Source organism: Neofelis nebulosa, chromosome 16 (assembly GCF_028018385.1).
Source record: "Neofelis nebulosa isolate mNeoNeb1 chromosome 16, mNeoNeb1.pri, whole genome shotgun sequence".
In the NCBI taxonomy this organism is placed as follows: Eukaryota; Metazoa; Chordata; class Mammalia; order Carnivora; family Felidae; genus Neofelis; species Neofelis nebulosa.
This window is the reverse complement of record NC_080797.1, coordinates 35388516-35410155: the sequence shown is the minus strand read 5'-3', so window position 1 is coordinate 35410155 and position 21640 is coordinate 35388516. Positions and strand designations below refer to the sequence as shown.

At 55.2% G+C, this 21640-nt stretch overlaps 2 protein-coding genes across 2 annotated transcripts; both read right to left on the bottom strand.

Moving 5' to 3' along the window:
- Window positions 1–1001: 1001 nt before the first annotated feature.
- Window positions 1002–9291, bottom strand: KRT35 (keratin 35). The gene is made up of 9 exons (XM_058703790.1): window positions 9192–9291; window positions 5724–5797; window positions 4470–5250; window positions 3529–3611; window positions 3177–3333; window positions 2881–3042; window positions 2443–2568; window positions 1791–2011; window positions 1002–1501 (listed from the first exon to the last, which is right to left on the bottom strand). Exons 3-9 carry the CDS (start codon window positions 4938–4940, stop codon window positions 1354–1356), a joined length of 1368 nt encoding a protein of 455 aa, XP_058559773.1. The 5' UTR covers window positions 4941–5250; window positions 5724–5797; window positions 9192–9291; the 3' UTR covers window positions 1002–1353.
- A 1826-nt stretch (window positions 9292–11117) lies between these two features.
- KRT36 (keratin 36) lies at window positions 11118–18969 on the bottom strand. The gene is made up of 9 exons (XM_058702756.1): window positions 16878–18969; window positions 15528–16139; window positions 14455–15490; window positions 13668–13750; window positions 13250–13406; window positions 12546–12707; window positions 12299–12424; window positions 11901–12121; window positions 11118–11514 (listed from the first exon to the last, which is right to left on the bottom strand). The coding sequence occupies exons 3-9, from the start codon at window positions 14911–14913 to the stop codon at window positions 11319–11321; spliced, it is 1404 nt and encodes a 467-aa protein (XP_058558739.1). The 5' UTR covers window positions 14914–15490; window positions 15528–16139; window positions 16878–18969; the 3' UTR covers window positions 11118–11318.
- Between the last annotated feature and the right edge of the window lie 2671 nt (window positions 18970–21640).

The following is a 21640-nucleotide window of genomic DNA, read 5'->3' as shown; positions in this document are numbered from 1 at the left end:
GCTCTCTCTCTCTCTCTCTCTCTCTGAAACAAATATTTTTTTAAAAATTAAAAAAAAAAGAGGGGATAACTCTAAAGTAGAATCAGGGTGAATTATACCAGGCCCTCTTAAGAGGTGGGGGTCTCAGGCCCACCTTTGTCCGCATCTTTCCCCGATCAGTTCTCCACCTCCCGTGCTATTACAACTCTCTAAACATCGCTAACATTTCATAGTGGTGCTCTTGGCATCTTATGAATAGCACAGGGCTATCTGGAGAAACCGGCCTTCCTTTCTGCCTGAGAAAGTTTTACCTTCGTCTCCATTTCCCATTGGGATCCACGGAGCTTGGTGTTTACCTGGTCTGGACATAAATGAGAGCCTTTGGGCCAAGATGCTGGGAGCGCCCACTGCCATGCGGAAATGCTCTGAGGCCCAAAGGTGCTGCGTGTGGTAACAGGTTCCAAAGGCACACAGCACATGATGAGCCTCTTATGGACAAGAATCTCTAAATCGTGGGTGGAAGTCACAAAGGCGGGCTCACTCTCCCATCTCCTGCTTTTGATGGGGTGTGGGTTTTTAGGGTGCTTGCTGGACCGGGGGGCTGTGGGAAAGTTCTGCAGCGGAAGAAAGAAACGAAAGTCCCCTGGGTGTGGGATTTACATGTTGCTGCTCTTATGAGAACCCCAGACATGAAATGAAAAGCAGCCTAAGATGCTTCACACCGCACTGGCCTCGGCTTTATCCTCCCTCCTCTGGGATGTAGTCTCCTGAATAGACTAAGAAGGGTAGTGGGAAGGGGCTGGTAACACGGGTCACCACATCAGAAACTTGGAGAAGCGTCTCTTCATCAGGAAAGCGGAGCAGCTGAGCAAGAAACCCACTGTACTCCCTTATCCACCCCAAACAGGATCACAGGGACCCTGTCATCCCCAGGGTCATGCATGGTCAAACAGCCCTATTTGTCAGCCCAGGGGTCAGCCCTCTTCACCCAGCAGAGACACAAAACAACGATACCAACGTGGTGCCAGTCAGGCGTCGAGAGCCAAAGCAAATGCACTTTATTATTCTGCCCACACAAGCCCTCTATTGCATTTCAGAACCCACTAAAGAGCGCCCAGAAGGAAAACCTGACCCAGGAGGCAGCCTGAGAACAGAGAGCCTGGCTGGCACCCATTGAAATGATGAGTTGAGGCTTTCGGGGGTGACCAGCCTTAATGACAGGCTTTGAGAGACTTTGAGGCATGGATTTGCAGTGAGACCACTCAGGGCCAGGCCCCAGGGCCCTGGGCTCCGCACAGAGAGAGGGGATTGGGCTTTAGGGTTAGGGTTGAAAAGAGGCCAAGCCTAAGCCCTGGAGACAATGGCCAGTCACTCTCAGAACCGGCCCCCCGGGCAGGGCACACAGATGGGGCGGGGGCTGCAGGTTGTGCGGACAGCGCCCGGACCACAGGAGGCCGCAGGAAGACAGGGGAGGCAGGCCTTGGAAGGCGAGTGGTCAGGAGCACACGGGTTACAGGGCAGCCTAAGAGGAAGAAAAAGTTCCGATTACTATGATTTCCCAGTTGCTGTTTTCAGTAACTCAGAGCACCTTAAAAATCACCTAGTCCTATCCCCCAGTTTTATCAATGGGGAAACAGAGTCCCAGAGAGAAAAAGGACTTGCCAGGGTCACGTGATGAATTTGTAATAAGACCAGAACTAAAGCCCCAGGACTCCCGATTCCAAATACCGGGCCCTTCCCAGGCACCGTGCCGTCTCCCCAGATTTTGCAGACCGCATTCGGAAGACGGGGGAGCCTGCGGCACCACTCACTTGCAGTCCTCGCTCTCCAGCAGGCCCCGGTACGTGTTGATCTCGCCCTCCAGCCGGGCCCGCACGTCCAGCAGCACCTGGTACTCCTGGTTCTGCCGCTCCAGGTCAGCCCGGATCTCGGCCAACTGGGCCTCCACGTTGCTGATCAGGCACTGCATCTGGGCCAGCTGGGAGCTGTAGCGCGCCTCGGTCTCCGCCAGGGTGGATTCCAAAGCATCTCTCTGTGAGGACAAGGATTGGGGAGGGAAGACAAAGGTGGGAGGTCCGAGAAGGAGCAGGGAAGGGAATCACTTTGAGCCAAGATGCACCACCACTGGGCATCTCATTTGAGATAGCCAATGAGCCCCCGTAACCCCCCTGATCTGGAGAGTAGCTCCCCTATTAACAACACCTCCGAGTAACTGACAATTACTCAGAATGAATCTACAAGAGCTGCTGCCAGGACATGTCGGTTGCTATAGGTCTCCTGTGTTTTACCTCTGGGACATTTGTGAATGGGGGCTGGGACCTCATTCCCTCTACACAGAAAGTCCCTGATGCTTAAGACCTTGAGCCCCTGGAGCCTCCCTGTGTGTTCAGAGCATGGAAGCCCGGGGGCTCTTGTGCTGCCAGGTTTGATCCCCCAGCAGCCTTGCTCAAGGCCCGGGCTCACCATGCTCTGCTGGGCCTGCAGCTCGATCTCCAGGGCATTGACCGTGCGTCTCAGCTCGATGATCTCCGCCTGGCAGGACTGCAGCTGCTCCGAGCTGGACACCACCTGCTGGTTCAGCTCCTCCGTCTGAAACATACACACACAGGACCTGGTCAGGAACGTCAGGACTCAGCTTCATGAAGAGGTCTACAGAGGCCACACAGAATCATGAGCCAAGAAGGACCTTCCAGAACACCAGTCCATCCCCTTCATTTCATCCCCATTTCAGTAACGTCCCTGAGGACATTATTGCTTAGAGGATAGCAACCTGCCCAACGTGCATAGTGAGGTCGAAACAGAGCTGGGGCTCAGACTCAGCTTCTTGGTTCAGAGCCCCAAGGTCAATTCTGTTTGACCCACCTTGTGTCTCCATTGCACTGACTGTTTCCAGGCACGTACCTGGGTGTTGAACCATTCTTCAGCATCACGGCGGTTATTCTCCACCAGGGTCTCATACTGGCATCTCATCTCATCCAGAACACGGTTCAGGTCAACAGGCGGGGCAGCGTCCACCTCGACATTGAGCCGGTCACCAAGCTGGCACCGAAGCGAGTTCACTTCCTGTGGCACAGATCAGGGTCAGCACTAACTTTCCCAGCTGGCTGCCTCGCTCACCCTCCTCCCCTGTGCCTACCTGCTCCCGATGTTCACCTTCTTCCCCATGCTCACCTGCCCACCTCCTCCCCTGTGCTCACCTCCTCGTGGTTCTTCTTGAGGCACAGCAGCTCCTCCTTCAGGGACTCCACCTGGGCCTCCAGGTCGGCCTTGCACAGGGTCAGATCGTCCAGGATCCTGCGCAGGCCGTTCATGTCTGACTCCACCAGCTGCCGCATGGACAGCTCCGTCTCGTACCTGGCAGGCGCATAACAGGGTGCCTGAAGCTACGTCTCCTTTTATGTCCAAGTCAGATCCCACCCCAGGCTGGTCTGGTTCTGTGTCCCCCATCTTAATGCCTCAGCGACTTTAGTGCAGCCAAAACCCTGAGTCCTGGCCTCACCCATGTCCATTTCTACCAGCCCCCGGCCGAGGAGCCAGCAGAACACTCACTTGGTTCTGAAGTCGTCTGCGGCCAGCTTGGCATTGTCGATCTGCACCACGAGCCTGGCGTTCTCTGCCTTGGTGCACAGGGTCTGAGGCAATAGAGAAGTGACATCAGGGCAAGGAAGGACATTCTGTCAGCTGGAGCTCCCCAAAGCTGCCAAGGGCCACCACCGGAGGGAGTCAGCCATCCCGGGACTCCCGGCAGCTGAGGCTCCTTGAATGCTTATTACGGGCACGCAGAGGGGGTCAGAGAAGGAGGTCACGACAGCCTCTGAGACCCGTAACCTGACTTGGACAGGGGCAGATGGGGAAAGGCTCCAGCAAAGATTGGCATGGTGGCTGTCTCTTGTCTTCCTGTCTCCAGACCACTGGGGGCTCAGGGTGGGTCATGAACAACAGCGTACTCTGTGATTCCTTGGTCACAAATGGTCCCTCCCAAGAGGCAGCTGGGACTTTCAGGGGATGTGGGCTGGGCAAGAAGGAAACATCTGACGGGCCCTTTCTTCCCTGAGTTCTTTATAGAAAACCTAATGTGCACCAAACAAATCAAGTCCAAGCCCCTCACCTTAAAAAAAAAAAAAAGAAGAAGAAGAAGAAGAAGAAATTAAAACTCAAAGAGGTAGGCCATGCTAGCAAAGGTTACACAGTCCGTCAGTTCACGGAGCCTGCGTTCAAACTCTGGCTCCACCAACTGGCAGCTGGACCACCCAGAATAAGTCACTGAACCAGCCTCATCTTCAGTTGTTCTCTTCTGTAAAATGGGCTAACGATACCTCTCTCATCAGATGACGGGGAGGAGCAAATGAGGCCACAGATGTGAACGTGCCCTGCGACCTCTCTCAAGTACCCTGTGGGAGCAGGGCTACCGCCACAGCTGCTCTGGCTTCCCCGTCCAGTGCTGGTGACAGCAGACTCCCGGGCAGCCAAAGCCACTCTGGACGTCTCACCTTCTTCTGGAGCTCCTCGATGGTCCGGAAGTAGGACTGGTAGTCGGGGCACAGGTAGGGCACCTGCTGCTCACACCACTCCCGGATGCGGCTCTCCAGGCTGGCGTTGTCCCGCTCCAGCTGGCGCACCTTCTCCAGGTAGCTGGCCAGGCGGTCGTTCAGGGACTGCATGGTCTCCTTCTCGCTGCCGGCGAGGACGCCTTCCCCGAACCAGCCCCCGCCCACGCTGGAGCTGGTGGCAAAGGCTCCGTACGGGAGGCAGAGAGCGGGCAGGCAGCTGGCCGCCCTGCAGCCGCTCCGGCCCAGCCCCACGGAGCACGCAGAGAAGCTCCGGGCCCCGGGGGAGAGGCTGGGGAGCTTGCAGGAGCCACCGGAGTACATTGCGGACACGCGAGCGGAGCCCCCGCCGGCCACTCCCGGGCCCTTGAGAGACCCCGAAGAGAAGCTGGCCTTCAGGCACTTGGAAGCCATTGACCTCAGCCTCCCAGACACAAGCGATCGGTCTTTGAGGCCAGGCGCCCCCCCAGTGTGGACAAGCAACCCTTCACCCCGCGTTTATATCTCTGCCCCAGTGGGCGTTGGCCTTTACAAAGGCTTTTCTCCTCATTAAAGTTAATACCACTTTCTAGAAGAACCCCTCATTACCCTGTTATTTAGCTTCCCGTGAACGTTTTCCGGCCTCGTAAATCGGGAGCCCCGTTGAACTGGTGGCCACGACGAGATGTCTCCTCCGCCCCGTGTTGCCGGGAAGACCAAGTATCCGTCAGTTCTTCAAAGGGGCCTGTCATCTGAGCCCAGACCTCATCAGCCTCTGCCTTAGGAGGTGTGGGAACCCACAGCCACGATCTTGACTTTCTCCAGCATTATCTCCTTTTATGGGCCCAAGAGAGTAGAGGAGGCCTCTGGGTTGGCCCCTGGGTGTTGGAAAAGCAAGCCCGGCTGTTGCAGGAAACAAAGACCTCGTGCCCAAGGAGACACAGAAGGCTCTAGAATGGCCCAGAAATGTGGCAATGGTGACCAACTATCCCAGTTTCCTCAGGACTGTTCTCGATTTAGTGCTAAAAGCCCCATATCTCTGAGAACCCCTCAGTCCCCTGCAAAATGGGAGAGCTGGTCACCCCAGACAGAGCAGAGCCTTGGGGTGAGACCCCCACTCCTTCCCTCACCAGGAAATATGACTGGTTGTATAGCCCTACCATCAGCCAAAACAACTAGAGGTTAGCCTACTGAGCGCCTGTCCATGGTCACACTTACCATGTGTAGGAAGGTATGTCTTCCCACACCCCGGCCAAAAAGTGGAGAAGCCTTTCTTGCTGGCTGCCTCGAGACTGAGGGGGAGAACGGAGACATGATTCACAGACCTCATCAGAAGACACAGTCGGATCTTCAGAGTTTTATCTCTGCTGCAGGAGCTGTCTGGACTGATGTCCAGAAAGCTTGACTAGGGGTGGAGTGTATTTTTCCAGAACATCCCATCTGCCAAGCGAGTGAGGCCTGGGAGAGGGTCTGGGAGCCGAGCCAGAGGGCAAGCGGAGCCCTGTGGGATTTGTCTTCCAGTCTGCCCTGCAGTTCGTGGCCCTGCCGACTCTTCTGGAGACACGTTTCACCTTCCCATCGGGAGAACGGCCGTGAGCTGAGCGCCAGCAGCCTTCCCGGTACATGGTCTCGCTTCACCCCCATGTTGCCCTGTGAGCCCAGGCTTGTCATCCCCACCTCAGAGCTGAGGAACCCAAGACCCAGGGATGATAAGAGCTTGCCAAAGTGCCACCACCTAGTGACCGTCAGAGCCAAGATGCCCTCTCCACCACACCACCCGCCTCCGCCTCTGCTGGGAACCCCTCCCGGGCTGCCAGGTATGGCTGGGCTCTGCAAAGGACAGAAAGAATGAATACTGTGGGCTCCACAAGGGGATGACCAATAGCCTCTGGTGTCCCAGGAGAAGCAGCTCAGAAGCATGTGAACTCTGCGGGTTCCAATCCCAGTCCCAACATGTACCAACCGTGTGCTTGAATTTCTCCCCATCTCTCTGTTTCCTCCTCTGTAAAGTGGCAGAAGATAACAACACCTACTTCCTAGGGCTGCTCTGAGGATTAAAAAGCAGAAACAGCACCTGCTCACGGGAAGTGCTCAGGAACGCCAACCGCTGTGATGGGTGGAGTCTTGCTGTGCTCAGACTGACAACGCTAAGAAGCTGTCACTAGGGAGTGTAGATGGGCTCTGAGCACCTAGGCCACCATCCCATAGGCCAGGTGCATGCGTTTGGGGGCCCTCAGATATAGAACTCTCGTGAGTCACCATGCCCTTCCCACACCCAGGAGCCTGGTGTGACCAGCACCCGCCCAGCACAGTTCCAGGGCCAGTTGGCTGCCTCACCTTCTCCTCCCTGGAAATCCATGCCTCAGTGCAAAGGACGCGGCTGAGCTAAGAGCCTAGATGAGCCTCCTCTGGTGTTCGGATTTCCCATCCATGTGAGCACAGGGCTCCACCCCAGCCCTGCTAAGCCTCCTGTGCTCTGGGCTCAAGGGCCACCCTGGATCCACAGGGCCCAGAGAAGCCACAGCAACAAAAGGCCTGGGAAGCCCCATGCTGTTTATACCTGTGACCCCGGGGGAGGGGGGGGGGGGGGGTCACATGGGTTCCTAGAAAGGGCTCCACACCTATGCTGCCCAGAACGGGTTTGCCTCCCCGACACAGCCCTGTTAAAGGCAAGGCTGATGGTACCAGCCATTAGTCACTAAGCACTTAGTACCTGCCAGGCCCCATGCTGAGCTCTCTCCAAGCATTCTCTCATTCATTGCTCACAACAGTCTCATGAGATTGGCATCGCCAATATCCCCCATTTAGTAGATGAATAAACTGAGACTTGGAATGTCTCAGAAGCCTACCCCGCTCCAGCCCAGCTTTGCCCTCCTGGCTCTGAACGCCCATGGCAGTGACTGGTGGTTGATCTGCTAGCCCTCCCTTCACTGATACCCTCCAATTGTCTTGTGTTTGAACCGTGTCTTCCCGGGGAGACTGTTTTGGAGGCAAGGACAGACCTCCTACTTCTTTTGAAATCTCTATAGTTCAAGCATGGAGCTAGGCTCCCAGATGTCTCAGAATGAAAGAATAAATGAAAGGAAGAATGAATGAATGAATGAATGAGTGAGTGCTTGGCCCATGGTAAGTTGTGCTAAGTGAGAAAGAAAAGAAAGGATTTTGAGAGAAAAGGAACATTAAAAACGGGGGCAGGGGGGATAAGGAAGGGAGGGGGGAAAAAGTGGGTAGGGAGCTGGGAGGGAAAAAACACTTCCAAAGTCAGACTTACTATCCCTACTGTTATAGATGGGGAAACTGAGGCTCAGAGATTGGGCAGCTCTGTGTAGGGGAGCAGCACTGCCCAGACTAACACTAACAAAGTGTTCTCTGGGCCAAAAGCCATTCTGCCAAAGGGAGACAGGCCCATAAGCCTATTCTGTGGCTAAAAATTCTTGATAAGTTTTTTTAGATAATTTTATAAGACATATAAGTAATATTTTTAAAGCTATGAAGTAGCCTCTAAATCATTCTGGTCTATTTCCATTCTTCCTCAGCATTCTTTTTACTAAAACGAAATAATGACCTAGAACGCCTTATCAGCAAGAACCAATCTTGTTAGTAAGTATCCTAATTATTTTCCGAGAGGACCTGTGCACCCCGCCAAGGTAGGGTCTGTGCTGTCCCCAGAACATGCCGTGGGTGCACTTGGCCATACTTTAAAATACCTTTGCCCTCCTCCTTCCTGCTCTGCCCATCCTTCAAAGCTTCCATTAATTCCAAATCTCCCCTAAACCCCCAGCTCTCAATGACCTCTCCCCATCCTGAGAACCCGAGAGCCTGCCCCACACCCACACCCGCCATGCCTGGTGCTGCCTGGAGCACAGGCGGCTGTCTCCCCAGCTGGACCATCAGCTTCTTGAGGACTGGAGGGCCCGTGACCCACCGTTTGATCCAGCTGCTTCCCCCGCACCCCCTCTTCTCCCTGGATGTTCCCCTGCATTAGCACTTTTTTCATGCATGAGGTGTTGGTTGATTAATTGATTGGAGCATGAGAAAGATAGCCAGATAGCAGCTCTGCAAGTAGAAGCAAGATCAGAACCACCTTGAAATAAAGGATTATGTTCACTCTGGAGGAATTTGATAAAATGTAATGTGTGATATCATCTCTCCCTTGGTGTCAAAAAAGAGCAATGACATAGGAGTCAAAAGTCCTGCAAGGGTGTTCTGTCTGCCCTTTACTGTGCCGGTGCCGGTCCCCAGCAGTGCTGAGCAAAAGTGCTGAGTTCTGGTTTACACAGCAGTTAGTGATTTAAACTGGAACCCAGTTAAGTGTGGGTGTGAGGTCGAGGATAGGAGGGGTTCCTTAACCAGTGCAGATACTCTGAAATTTCTTTTTTTTTTTTAATTTTTTTAATGTTTATTTATTTTGGAGAGAGAGAGAAAGAGACAGAGCCCAAGCGGGGGAGGAGCAGAGAGAGAGGGAGACACAGAATACGAAGTAGGCTCCAGGCTCTAAGCTGTCAGCACCGAGCCCAACGCAGGGCTTGAACCCACCAACTCAAGATAATGACCTGAGTTGAAGTCCGACGCTTAACGGGTGTTATCAGTCAGGTTTCTCCAGAGAAACAGAACCGATAGGATGGAAAGAAAAAAAAAAAAGAAAGAAAAGAAAAAAAAAAAATATATATATATATAGGGACTCACGTAGTTGTGGAGAGGCTTGCAAATCTTAGATCCATAGGACAGGCTGGCAGCTGGGAACTCAGCAGGATCTCTATGTTACACTCTTGGACTGAGCCACCCAGGTGGCCTGATGCTCTGAAATGTCATAAACAGCTAGACAAAGCTACATAAAGAAAGTGCCTACAGGGGCACCTGGGTGGCTCAGTCAGTTAAGCGACTGACTCTTTTTTTTTTTTTTAATGTTTAATTTTGAGAGAGAGACAGACAGACAGAGCGTGAGCAGGGGAGGGGCAGAGAGAGACAGAGACACAGAATCCGAAGCAGGCCCCAGGCTCTGAGCTGTCAGCACAAAGCCCAACACGGGGCTCGAACTCACCAATCATGAGATCATGACCTGAGCCAAAGTTGGACGCTTAACCGACTGAGCCCCCCAGGTGTCCCAGTGACTGACTCTTGATTTCCGCTCAGGTCATGATCATGTGGTTGTGGGATTGAGCCCGCATTAGGCCCCTCACTGAGGGTGGAGCCTGCTTGGGATTCTGTCTCTCCCTCTCTCTCTCTCTCTCTCTGTCCCTCCCCCACTCGTGTTCTCTCTCTCTCTCTCTCTCAAAATAAATAAACTTTACAAAAAGAAGAAAAGAAAGCACCTACAACCACACAGGGCAGTCTGAGTGCCTGAGACGAGGCTGTGAGTGCACCCCATAAGCTGTAGAGGACGCACATAAAGGGGACACGCTGTACAACAGAGTGAGGCGCTGACAGTGTGATTATTTGCCAGGATACACGACCCGGTGTGGTCTGTCTGCCTGCAATAGCAGGGCAGCTCGAGCGGTGGCCAGAACAGAGGGCTCAGTCCACCTCCCGCTCCCTGGCCGTCTCCACACACCAGCAGGCAGGGCTGGGATGTGCTCTGTGCACACCCTGCGGCCCACCGTCTCCAGAGCCTCAGGCCAGAGCAGGGAGTGGCAGACATCAGCCCCCAGAGCAGAAGCATGGAGTACCGGGGGAAGCGGGGCCTGACCAGTAGGTAGCAATGATTCAGGTTGGGTGGAGGTGGGGAGAGACACTACGCACTGGGAAGAGGACCAGAGTCAGAATCAGAATAGCTGGACGATGGCCTCTTCTCTGCCACTCACTGCTGTGTGGCCTAAGGAAAGTCACTGTCCACTCTGGGCCTGTCTTCTCAACTAAAGAATAAATCAGGGGGGCAAAGAAGACATGGGGCCCTCAGACTTCTCACAGGCCATGCGTCTCTGACCAGAGTGGTATCCAGGGCCCGGCACCGTTAGGCTGGATGCCCAGAAGGGCAGAGCTCAGCCAGTAGACTTTGGGGCACTCTGACCTCTACCCCACAGTGAGGTTCCCTCCCACCTGCTCCATGTTTCACCCCCAACACTTCACTGTCCCTGTTGCCCTTCATTCAGCCCTGTATCCAGGTCTGGGGACAGAGGGTCACCTGGCCCTCCTGCCTTCATCTTCCAGCTCCCCTCCCCGAAGTGGTCTCCCCAGGCTGGCTGCCTGCCATTTGCCTCTCCCTGGTTAGTCCCTCTCCCAAACTGGCACCAGTGTTAGGCCTGAGGGTGGGCCAACAGGTCAGTGGAAGCTGGACTAAGGAGGAGAAGCTAAAGGGAAGGACAGGGAGCCACCAGATCCAGGCAGGGTGACCAAGGAGGGCTGGCTTGGGAGCCTTTGCAGGGCCACCAGGTGGGTACCCATGGGCAGGGCTGAGGCTGTGGGTAATGGCTGTGCCTGTCTGGATTGGGTGGGTGTCTGTTTTCATGAGCCAGGGCATGAGGTGTCCCCGTTATTAAATATCTTTAATCACCCTATCACTTCCTACCACTCAGACCCAGAGAAGACAGACGTGAAACCAAAGCCCACAACTTTACTGTGACCCTTGACCAAACATCCCCACTAACTAACCTCATAAGAATAGACAGAGTCACGTTTGCAATGCCAAGAGAACACACTTTATTGGGTAGAATTCCAGGGGAACCTAGTTTTGCATAAAAGCAGTTAAGTCCAGAAACACAATATAAGAAGTTATTTTGGTAGAAAAAAAATCTGCTGAGCGGGGAGCCCCTCTAGGGAATGGAGGGGGGGTTATTTAGAGCCAGGAGCCACAGGGGTGTCCCTCCGGGGGTCTGGCTACAGTGGGCAGGGCTGCAGGTGCTCCCTGGAGGAGACGACCTTCCCGTCTCTGATCTCCTCGGTGATGGTGCGGATCTGGGTGCTGACCTGGGGAGCCGGGCCGCAGGGCACAGCCGGAGCACAGGGCACAGTCGAGACGTAAGGTACCCTAACGGAAGGCTTGCATTCCGTGGCACAAGGGTGGGCAGGCAGCCTGAGGAAATGAAATCATATCAGAGTGCATTTGGCATCGGGGCATGGGACTGAGATTCATGTTAAGCGGACTTAGGGGATAGAGTACAGTTTAGGATGACAACAACCGATGGCTTCGGTGCCTCTGAAACCCCTCAAGGGCTGCAGGGGGGAAGACGAGGAACTCCCAGCTAAGCACCATGGTGGGAAGGCACTGTGGGGGGAGGGGGGGGGGTGCGGCTTGTGCCCCTGTGGTGACGAAGCTGGGACAAGAAGGGATCTCAAGGGAGAGGTTTTGGATCAATCGCTGTCACCCACTGCAGACTGACACCCTCTCTGAGGCACTGAGGGCTGGTCCCCGGGAGCCCTGTCCCCACGCCTGGCTCTCTGGGGCTCACAGCCACTCACTTGCAGTCCTCGCCCTCCAGCAGGCGGCGGTAGGTGGCGATCTCCGACTCCAGCCGGGCCTTGACGTCCAGCAGCACCTGGTACTCCTGGTTCTGCCGCTCCAGGTCACAGCGGATCTCGGCCAACTGGGCCTCCACGTTGCTGATCAGGCACTGCATCTGGGCCAGCTGGGAGCTGTAGCGCGCCTCGGTCTCCGCCAGGGTGGATTCCAGAGAGTTCCTCTGGAAGGGGAAAGAGGAAGAGCCGCCAGTGGAAGGGAGTCCCAACCAGAGACCCTGTAGCCCTGGGTATGTGCATATCCTGTATGATCACGCCCCATCATGAGCCCGCATGCTGAGGCTGGGGGTTCAGGGCTTTGCCAGGAGCTGTGGCCAGTGACTGGGGCAGAAGCCACCCACCATGCCGTGCTGGGCCTGCAGCTCGATCTCCAGGGCGTTGACCGTGCGTCTCAGCTCGATGATCTCTGTCTGGCAACACTGCAGCTGCTCCGAGCTGGACACCACCTGCTGGTTCAGCTCCTCGGTCTGAGGGCCCAGAGCATGGTCAGACCAAGTGAAGCTACTTTAAAGGGGAACCCCCTGCCCCGGGAGCTGGTGCCCGCCCCCCGCCACCCCCCCCCCCCCAGCCCAGTGGCCCCAGCCCCACCTGGGCGTTGAACCAGGCCTCCACGTCTCGACGGTTATTCTCCACCAGGGCCTCATACTGGCATCTCATATCATCCAGAATCTTGTTGAGATCCACTGGGGGGGCGGCATCCACCTCCACGTTCAGTCGGTCCCCGAGTTGGCAACGGAGTGTGTTGACTTCCTGCAGAGGGGAGGCAGGATGGGACACGGTTGGGAAAAGAGTGCCGGATTGAGGGTTCCAGTGGCTGGGTTCAAACCCTCCTCCCGCAGGTGCCGGCTGGGTAACGTTAGCATATCAACTTCTCTGAGCCTCGGTCGCCTCACGGGCATACACCTGCCTCCTCTGGGGATTTGGGAGGGTAGGGTGACATGAGGCAAACGTCAGGCAAATAGAATAAATGTTATCAGGCACTAGCATCCAGAGGGAGATCTAGTGTCATAGGCAGGAGTGTGGGATCTCTGTGACCTTAGGCATGTGACTGAACCCCTCCATGCCTCGCTTTTCTCATCCGTAAAATGGGATCATCGTGACGACGAAATGAAGCTAGAACAAAATGCAAAGTGTTTCAAACAGCTCCGGGCACACAGTGTGATGTCAACAAATGTCAGCTGGAGCTCCTGGGGGGGGGGGGGGGGTAGTTGTCACAGTTGTTAGCCCCAAGGGTCACCGGGGACTCCCTGCTGGGTGGGAAACTCCGGAAAGTCGCACGACACGAGCCTCACCTCCTCGTGGTTCTTCTTGAGGCACAGCAGCTCCTCCTTCAGGGACTCCACCTGGGCCTCCAGGTCGGCCTTGCACAGGGTCAGCTCGTCCAGGATCCTGCGCAGGCCGTTGGTGTCGGCCTCCACCAGCTGCCGCATGGACAGCTCCGTCTCGTACCTGCACACACACACAACCCTGCTGGGTCTGCAGCGAAGGAGCCACGCACAGGCAGGGTCCCCCGCCCTCCATCAGCTGCGGTGGCTGATTTGGGGTCAGCAGCACGCTGGGCCTTTCCTTTGACCCGGAAGGGATCCAGGGCCTGTGCCGTAATCCCGCTTACGGTTCGGTCTGGCCTCACTCCCACCTCCCCAGCTCCCAAGGCCGGGGGGCAGAGGCGAAGGAAGGCACAACGGACCTTCCCCGATGAGGCCCACTCACTTGGTCCGGAAGTCGTCGGCAGCCAGCTTGGCATTGTCAATCTGCAGGACTAGCCTGGCGTTCTCAGCCTTGGTCAGCAGGATCTGGGGAACAAGGGGCGTCCCGGGAGCTAGGAAAGGCCCAGCTCACAGAGGGCATGCTTCTAAGTACCACCGGCACCTTCAGCACGCCCAGCCCCGAGTCCTGAGCCCTGAGCCCAGACATGGAAGGAGCATCAGTCCCAGGAAGTAGGCCCCAGAATGGCACGGTGGGAGGCCTCAGGCTGAAGTGCAAAGATCCAAGCCAACCCGGATTCAGATTCTGCATCTCACACTCACAGGCTGTGCGATCTCGGGCAAGTTTGCTGAACCTCCCGGATACTCAACTTCTGCCTCTGTTAAGTGGGCCCAGTAATACCCATCTCTCCAAGGTGAGATCTCCAAGGTGAGTATTACCCATCTCTAAGTAATCTAACAGATGGGAAAGCATCAGGCGCTGTGCCTGCATCTGGTAGAGGCTGGGTACATGTTATTGCCCTTCCTACAGCTGAGACAGCCAGGGGAGGAGAGGGATGGCTGGCATAGATGCTCTTAGCAAGAGACTCACAGAGAGGTCTGGGTCCCCTCCCCTACCCCAGAAAACCAGAACCCCCAGAGAAAATCTTGCCCTGAACAGAGAATTCCCTAAGAGGTCCTAAGAATTCTCATCTGTCTGTAGTCCCTTGGAATGAGACAGGACCCTCCCCCACCCCACCACCCCACTCCCACCCAGGGCTGGGGACGCTGGGGAGGGGCCAGGTCCCCATTACCTTCTGCTGGAGGTCCTCGATGGTCTTGAAATACGACTGGTAGTCTGGGCAGATGTACGGGATCTGAGACTCATACCACTCCCGGATCCTGGTCTCCAGCTCCGCGTTTTCCCGCTCCAGCTGGCGCACTTTCTCCAGGTAGTTGGCCAGGCGGTCGTTCAGGAACTGCATGGTCTCCTTCTCGTTGCCATTGAAGGCGCCCTCGCAGAACCAGCCCCCGCTCCCAACAAAGCCAGAGGGGTAGCAGCCAGCGGCCAGGTAGGAGCCGGGCAAGCAGCTCCCGAGGCTGGAGAGGCCCAGCCTGATGGAGGAGGCAGACCCCACAGCACCAGCAAGACTGGGGACCCTGCAGGAGCCCACAGAGCGGACGGAGGACACCCGAGAGACGCCGCCTGCCGTGCCACACAGGCCCTTGACAGACCCAGAGGAGAAGACCGGGGAGCAGACCTGGGTGGCCATGATCCTAGCAGAGGCAGGTCACAGTGAAGCAAGGAGCTCAGGTTCTAGACTCTCAAGGCCTCTCCGGGGTGTTTATATACAATCTTCATGGGGTGTTGGCGTGTTTCTCTTGGGAAAGCCTATTCCTATTCCAGAAAGCTAATCTCATCAGAATGTGATTTTTTTGCTACCCATCCAGAATTTCTTAGCTTGTAAAAAATTAAAAAAAAAAAAAATTTGAATTTTGTTTGCTAAGTCAGGACTCTCATGTGTTGTCATTTCCTGTCAGAATATGAATTTTATTGCGTCTTCAAAGTCTTTGCACCAGATCCCATAAATCGGGAGTGGCCTCACAAATGACATTTGGTTCCTGCTCTCTCTGCGTGCCTTCCCCGGAGCAACCCAGTCTGTCCGCTCGTCACCCCCTGTCCACTTCCCCGGCCTCACAGGTGCTCCCCTGCGCCTGGGCCCCTGGGACGGCTAAAAGGGAAGGACAATTCCCGGAGCTACTGTGTTCAGGACCCGTAGTCACTTCATTTACACCACACAACAATCCTGGGAAGTGGCCGGTCCTGTCTCCACGGCACCGACGTGGAGACTCTGAACGGCTAAAAATAAGCTTGCTCAAGGTGAACAGGCAGCGAGTGACAGAGCTTGGAATGGAGACCAGGTCTCCCAGACCCCAAATCCTATACTCCTGTGTTCCCGCTGCTTCTCTCACACAACCAAGGTCAAGTGCAGGCACCCAGAATCTGGGACCCAGAGACCTAGGTCCAAATGATGGCTCTGCGGATAATCGGTCCTGCGATGTGAGCACATGACTGTGGTGTACCTCAGTGTCCTCATCAGAACAGTGCAGGTCATCAGCCTGCCCTGCCTGCTTCCCACAGTTACGAGAAGAATTGAGAACAGAGGTAAGAGTATTTTGAAAACCCCTGTGCGCTCGAGAAACACTGCTTACACAGGACAGTCTTTGATGATGGTTTGTGGCTGTGGCCGGCAAAGGATCGCGCGTGTGAGCCCTCCAAGGGGCTGCCCTGGAGGGTAGTGTCCTTTGTGACCCGCAGGTCTCTGAACCTGGGAGAGTAGAATCAGGACCCTGGGCAGCCTCCACCATCCCCCTAGGCCCTGAGAGATGGCTCAGTGCAGATGACAGGAGATGGTCAATGCAGACGCTTTGGACAGGGAAGGAAAAAATGAGAATAAACAAAGCACCGCCAGATAATTAAGCAAGCTGGGAGGAGCACCTGAGAATTTAACCACCAAAAGTAAACTCCGTCTGCCGCCTCACAAAGTGGGATTTCCCAAGGCTCAGGCGACCCGCTCACTCTTCTCCCACACAGACTTGGTTTGCAAGACTGGCGTTTATGGAAGCATTTATGTGATACTGAAGTTGTAATTTAGCAACCTCTTAAAACGCTTTATAAGCTTCTCTCTGAAATTACTCAGGAGGGTTGGCTGTGATGCCCATGCCTCACCCACTTCGGCAGACACCTCGACAGGATGCCTGACAGCGCCCCCCCCCCACCGGGAGCGGAAAGGGAAACATTAGGCCCCCAGAGCTCTGGATGCCACGGAACCAATTCCTCACAGCAGCCCCGTCTTCCAGCAGAGCCTAGGATGGGGCTGTCCCCGGGGTTTCTCAACCTCAGCACTGACATCGTAGACTACATAATTCCTTATGGGCGGGGAGGCTTCCGGTACATCGTAAAATGTCAGCAGCGTCCCTGGATTCTATGACCAGATGCCAGTAGCAACCCCCTCCCCCAGTTGTGGCAACCCGAGATGTCCCCAGACACTGCCAAATATCCCCTGGGAGGCCAAACCCCCCCCCCAGTTGACAACCACTGACCATCAGGACAGGGGCTCTGACCAGACCTCCCATAAATGCCCCCCTCTGATTTCTAGGACAACTCACGCAGAGTCTGGCTGTCACTGTGGGGCCCACTCAGGCAAGTCCCTAAAGCACCCATGCTTCAACTTACCTTATGTGGGACACAGCGTGCTCTTCCAAGGGCAGCCCTTCCAAGGCCTGGCGCGGCTCTTCTCCGGGGCCTCTGGCTGCCAGGCATCTGAAGTTTCTGGGTTTTTTCACCCCTCCGCTGAACAATCCATATCTGAAGATGATTCCAGGTTTCCTTCAGGGCAACTGAGTGGGCAGGTGTCTGATGCTCTGTTCCCATCGCTCCCAGCCTGTGCATCAGGGTGGCCGCCAAGGGCCAGAGTCCAGGCAGGTGTCTCCCAGGCTATGAGGAGTGGCACGTACCTCTCCTGAAGCGGGTGACAAGCGGGTCAGAGAAGGGCTTTTGGTCGCGCTTGGTCCTCTGCCTTTCTCCATGTTGCAAACTGCGAGTCCACCCCTCGGAGGGAAGTGTGGAGGGGGCTTCACGGGAGGAATTGCTCTGCTCTCTTCCACCCAGAAGCCGGGGCCATGACAGGATGGAAGTGAGGCCCATGCGGAACAGATGCCCTGCCTGCATCAGGGAAGAGAACCCAGGACTCACAGAGCCACTCGTCTCCCAACACAGCCCCAGGGATCTGCCCACCCCACTCCCCATGGCGCCCTAGCCTTAGAGAAAATCCCCCCTGTTCAGCATCAAGTAAACCAGGAGTGCCCATTCATCAGGTTTTATTTCAAAATAGAGTCCATTTCAAGACCATTCTTTCTAACATTAATCTAAAGGAGCGCCTGGGTGGCTCAGTCGGTTAAGCGTCTGACTTGGTTTCAGCTCAGGTCATGATCTCGCGGCTCACGAGCTCAAGCCCTATATTGGGCTCTGCATTGATGGTGTGGAGCCTGCTTGGTATTCTCTCTCTCCTTCTCTCTGCCCTTCCCCTGCTTCTGCTCTCTTGCTTTCTCTCTCTCTCTCCTCAAAATAAATAAATAAATAAATACAATACAATACAATACAACACAATACAATACACTGGGCTAAGGGTCAGGGGCCTGGACTCCAAGCCAAGCTCTGCCCCAAACTTCCCAAGTGACCCCCGTCGATTCCGGGCCCCAGAGCCCCAACCTGAACAGGAAGTGCCCAGACAAGGCAAGCTTGAGGCCCTCTTCCATCTCAGACATTATAGGATTTGAGGCCTAGGCATTTCCTGTGGAGGGGGCCAGGAGTCACCTGCACGTGTCCGTGACTCATTCACCACCCCCACAGCCACCATCCTGCTTCTTTGCCACTAGCCTGGAGAATAAAAGAATGGAGAGGAGTTACAGAGATTCCAGCTTATGACATGATTGAGTTTTCTTATTTTTTTGTTTTTGTTTTTGCAAACCCTCTTGGACCTCAGGCCACCCTTTGCTTCCACGCCTCCACCAGAGCAAAGGCATGGGCTTCCTCCGGGCCTGCCCTGGTAGGCAGAGGCCACACGAACCCACCTCCTGGGGCTGTTCCCCAGAAGCCCCCATTTGGAGGTACAGAGTCACCGGGATGTTGAGCCGGCACCCCAGCACGTCCAGGCTGAAATGACATCTCTGGCCAACTGAGCCAGGGACACGGCTTTGCCAAAGAAGGAGCTCAGAGGGTCTCAGGCTGGCCCATAGGGGCCTGAGGCCTGAACTCAGGCAGACCTGGGTAGTTGAAGCTACTCAGCCACTCTGAGCCTCAGTTTTTCCAGGAGGAACCACAGTCACAGGATTGTGAGAAGTAAACATGCTTGATGAACAGAAACTGGTGTCACAGGTTTGAGAGATCAAAACTGTTCTTAGAACCCATATAGCCTAAGCTCCAGCCAAATGCTGTATCCAGGGGCTCAAATCACTCACCCTGGTTTCATGGGATGCAGCCCAGCTGTGCAAGAAAGACAGCTGATCAAAGAGCAGCAGGAGCCCCCTAGACCAGGACCCTCTGGCCTCTGACGAGAAGCTAGCACCTTCCAAAAGCTACCCCCACTTCCTGCCAGCACCGGTGCTGGCTTTAGGGCTACAGAGCTGACAGGATGCTCTCTGCCCACTATGGCCCCAGCTTCAGGGTCAAGGGGAGGAGGGGAGGTGCTGCTGCAGGAACATAAAATGTCCTGGCTTTTCCCAAGCCCACCTTGGAAGGCCACCAAGTTCAAAATCAACCACTGGGTTTGTGGATCCTTTTTTGGTTGAAAGAGAAGAAGAAGAAGAAGAAGAAGAAGAAGAAGAAGAAGAAGAAGAAGAAGAAGAAAAGAAGAAGAAGGAGGAGGAGGAGGAAGAGGAGGAGGAGGAGGGGTATCTGTTCTCAAATGAGCTTCCATCTGAAAGCCAAGGTTCTCCGTGGGTGAAGACCTAAGAAATCAAGCATGAGTCTGCTGCCCAGCTGATCATTCCCTTCAACATAGAAGGGACTGGGCACGGCCTGTCACAGTGGGCCCGAGAAGGAAAGCAGGGTCCCTCTTTTCCTGCTTCTCGGTGCTGGTGCTATAGTTAGAAGCCAGCCTCCACCATCACATGGTGCCCCAAAGGCATTGGAGGAAGCAGACCATGGACCATGGGGCAGCCAGGTCTCCACAAAAGGGCACAAAAGGAAAAAGGTCACTCAAGAAATACAATCTCTCTCTCTCTCTCTCTCTCTCTCTCTCTCTCTCTCGGCTTAGGCTTGAGCTTCCTGGTTTTCCTGGTACCTGTTTGATCTTTGACACCCATACACACGGGTCCTGCAGAATTTCTCACTCTAAGAGGCATCTAGGACATGCTGATCCCAAGTCTTCACCTTTTTAGACCCCACCCAGCACCCACCCACCCAGAAACGGGGACACCCACACTGACCTCCATTTCTTCCCCCCACACAACTGCTTTTTCAATTTACTCAAGCGGCAAAGCACCCGGGATTCCCGGCCCCTCCCAGAAATTTCTGTGCCAAATAACCACATCAAAACCCCAGGCCAACTCTGCTGCCAGCTGTGAGATTCTAGTACAGACGTGCAGTAACAGCTACACGAAGTTGACGGAAGCATTATGGGGGGGTGGGGGGGGAAATCTTTCAATTAAGACATTTTGAGCCACCAATTCGATTTATCCAAAGAATCAGAGAAAGGTCTCGCCTTTTTTAGTCTTGACTGGAAGAGACTCAGAGCTGTTCCCAGACCTGCTAAGGGCAGGGCTGCCAGATTTTATTAACAAACAAAACTGCATACAATATTGGGACATACTTGTACCTGAAATCATTCACTGTCTGTCTGTGGTTCCACATTAACTGGGCAAGGCTGCCATCCGGCCCTAGCCAGGCTCAGGACAGTCTGGACACACACTGATTGAACAAGGGCGGGGGGGGGGGTCTTTCCCCACTCCCTGGCTGCCCCTCCATAGGACCAGGAGCCCATGCCCTGGGACCTCAGGAGAGCTGACGAGGAGGCCTCGGCTCCGGGAAGTGGCTCCTCCTGAGGACCCAGGCCTCTACCGGGCTCCCGGGGACATGGCTTCCCAGCATGCTGCTCCTTGTATGGCCCTGAATCCCCACTGGGCCTGGGCCCCACCCAGATCAGGACTTGAAACCCCCACCTCACCAGCTCCAGAACTCCCCCAGAACTCTCATTCCCCCCAAAACACAAAGGTACTTTCTCTCCCCCTCGGGTGTCATTTGGCAATCTCCCGGGGCTTCTGGATTCTGCTCCAAACTACCCTTGCTTTGGGGGAGGCCCAGAGAGCCACCCCGACCCCAGTCCGCGGCCATACCTCTCCACGGTTCTCTGTCACCAGGCTCTGTTCCTGCATCCCAGGACCCATTTCCCTCACCTACAGCCAGCTCTTCCTTCCTGCACAGCTGCGTCGGCTGGCAGCTCCCATCTGGAAGAGTCCCAGGCCTCCTGCTCGGATCCACTCAGCCCCTAACTCCCCCCACCCAGCTTTTATGGAAAATTCCAGAGCTGTCACTGCTTTCCCTCAAGTGCCTGGAGAACCTGTGGTTTGTGGGAGACGCGGAGCCAGGCCCAGTGGGAGAAAGAAGAGGTACCTCAGCCTCCTGCGTCCACTGGATTCAGGTACCACTTAACTGAACTACAAAGCAAATTTCCCAAACACCCTGTTTAATTGAGTTCCATTGTTCGCATTTACAGGGCCTGGTGTGCACTCGGTCTCAGTACTTCCTACTGACGACGGTGTGTCTGCAAAGCACTGTGGGCTCCAGATTGTAATTAACTCGGCTTTATACTGTGGATTCCGCTTGCAAACTAGGCTGAGATCCTTGGTTGAAAGAAGCCACAGAGTCATCACGGCCGTTCATTAAAATGGGCCAGAAGAGTGAATACCAGTTCTTGGCCAACTCCCCCGCCCCCCTCCCCACCCACAACAGGAGCCTGTGTGGGTCTGAAGACCCACCCAGCAACCTGATCCTTCCCAAACTCTGCAGAATGGAGTCTGATGTGTGCTCGGCTCATGCTGGACCCCCCAGAGGAGCTGCTCAAAGGCGTGTCACTCGCATACCCTGCCCCACTCCAGCCACTAAGCCCCAGGAACACCATCCAATAGGAGGCAGGTCCCCAGGCAGCCCCGAGACGCACGCTGACCCAGGCAGGGAGAGAGGAAGGGCCCCAGTGGCTGACGCGGGAAAGCCGGAACAGCACATCATCACACGCCATTGACCACAGCCTTCACGTGACATCCCTCCCTTCTCTTCCCTCAAGCTCCCCTTAGGAGGGACTGTGAGCCTCCCCTTCCCAGAAAGCCCCAGGCACCTTCACCTCACACTCTGAGTCTTTTGTGGACCCTCAAAGGTTACCACCCAAAACAGAAAGACAACAGGCACCCGAGGAGTCTCGGGGCTCAGCCGTGCCCCATTCA

Excerpts from the sequence above, each read along its gene's own strand:
- KRT36 (XM_058702756.1), bottom strand. The coding sequence starts at position 14,913 with ATGGCCACCCAGGTCTGCTCCCCGGTCTTCTCCTCTGGGTCTGTCAAG. Across the intron at positions 13,751-14,454 it reads TCGAGGACCTCCAGCAGAAG|ATCCTGCTGACCAAGGCTGA; the intron begins GTAATGGGGACC and ends CTTGTTCCCCAG. Across the intron at positions 12,425-12,545 it reads AGGCCTGGTTCAACGCCCAG|ACCGAGGAGCTGAACCAGCA; the intron begins GTGGGGCTGGGG and ends CTGGGCCCTCAG.
- KRT35 (XM_058703790.1), bottom strand. The coding sequence starts at position 4,940 with ATGGCTTCCAAGTGCCTGAAGGCCAGCTTCTCTTCGGGGTCTCTCAAG. Across the intron at positions 3,612-4,469 it reads TCGAGGAGCTCCAGAAGAAG|ACCCTGTGCACCAAGGCAGA; the intron begins GTGAGACGTCCA and ends CTATTGCCTCAG. Across the intron at positions 1,502-1,790 it reads CTGGAGAGCGAGGACTGCAA|GCTGCCCTGTAACCCGTGTG; the intron begins GTGAGTGGTGCC and ends TCTTCCTCTTAG.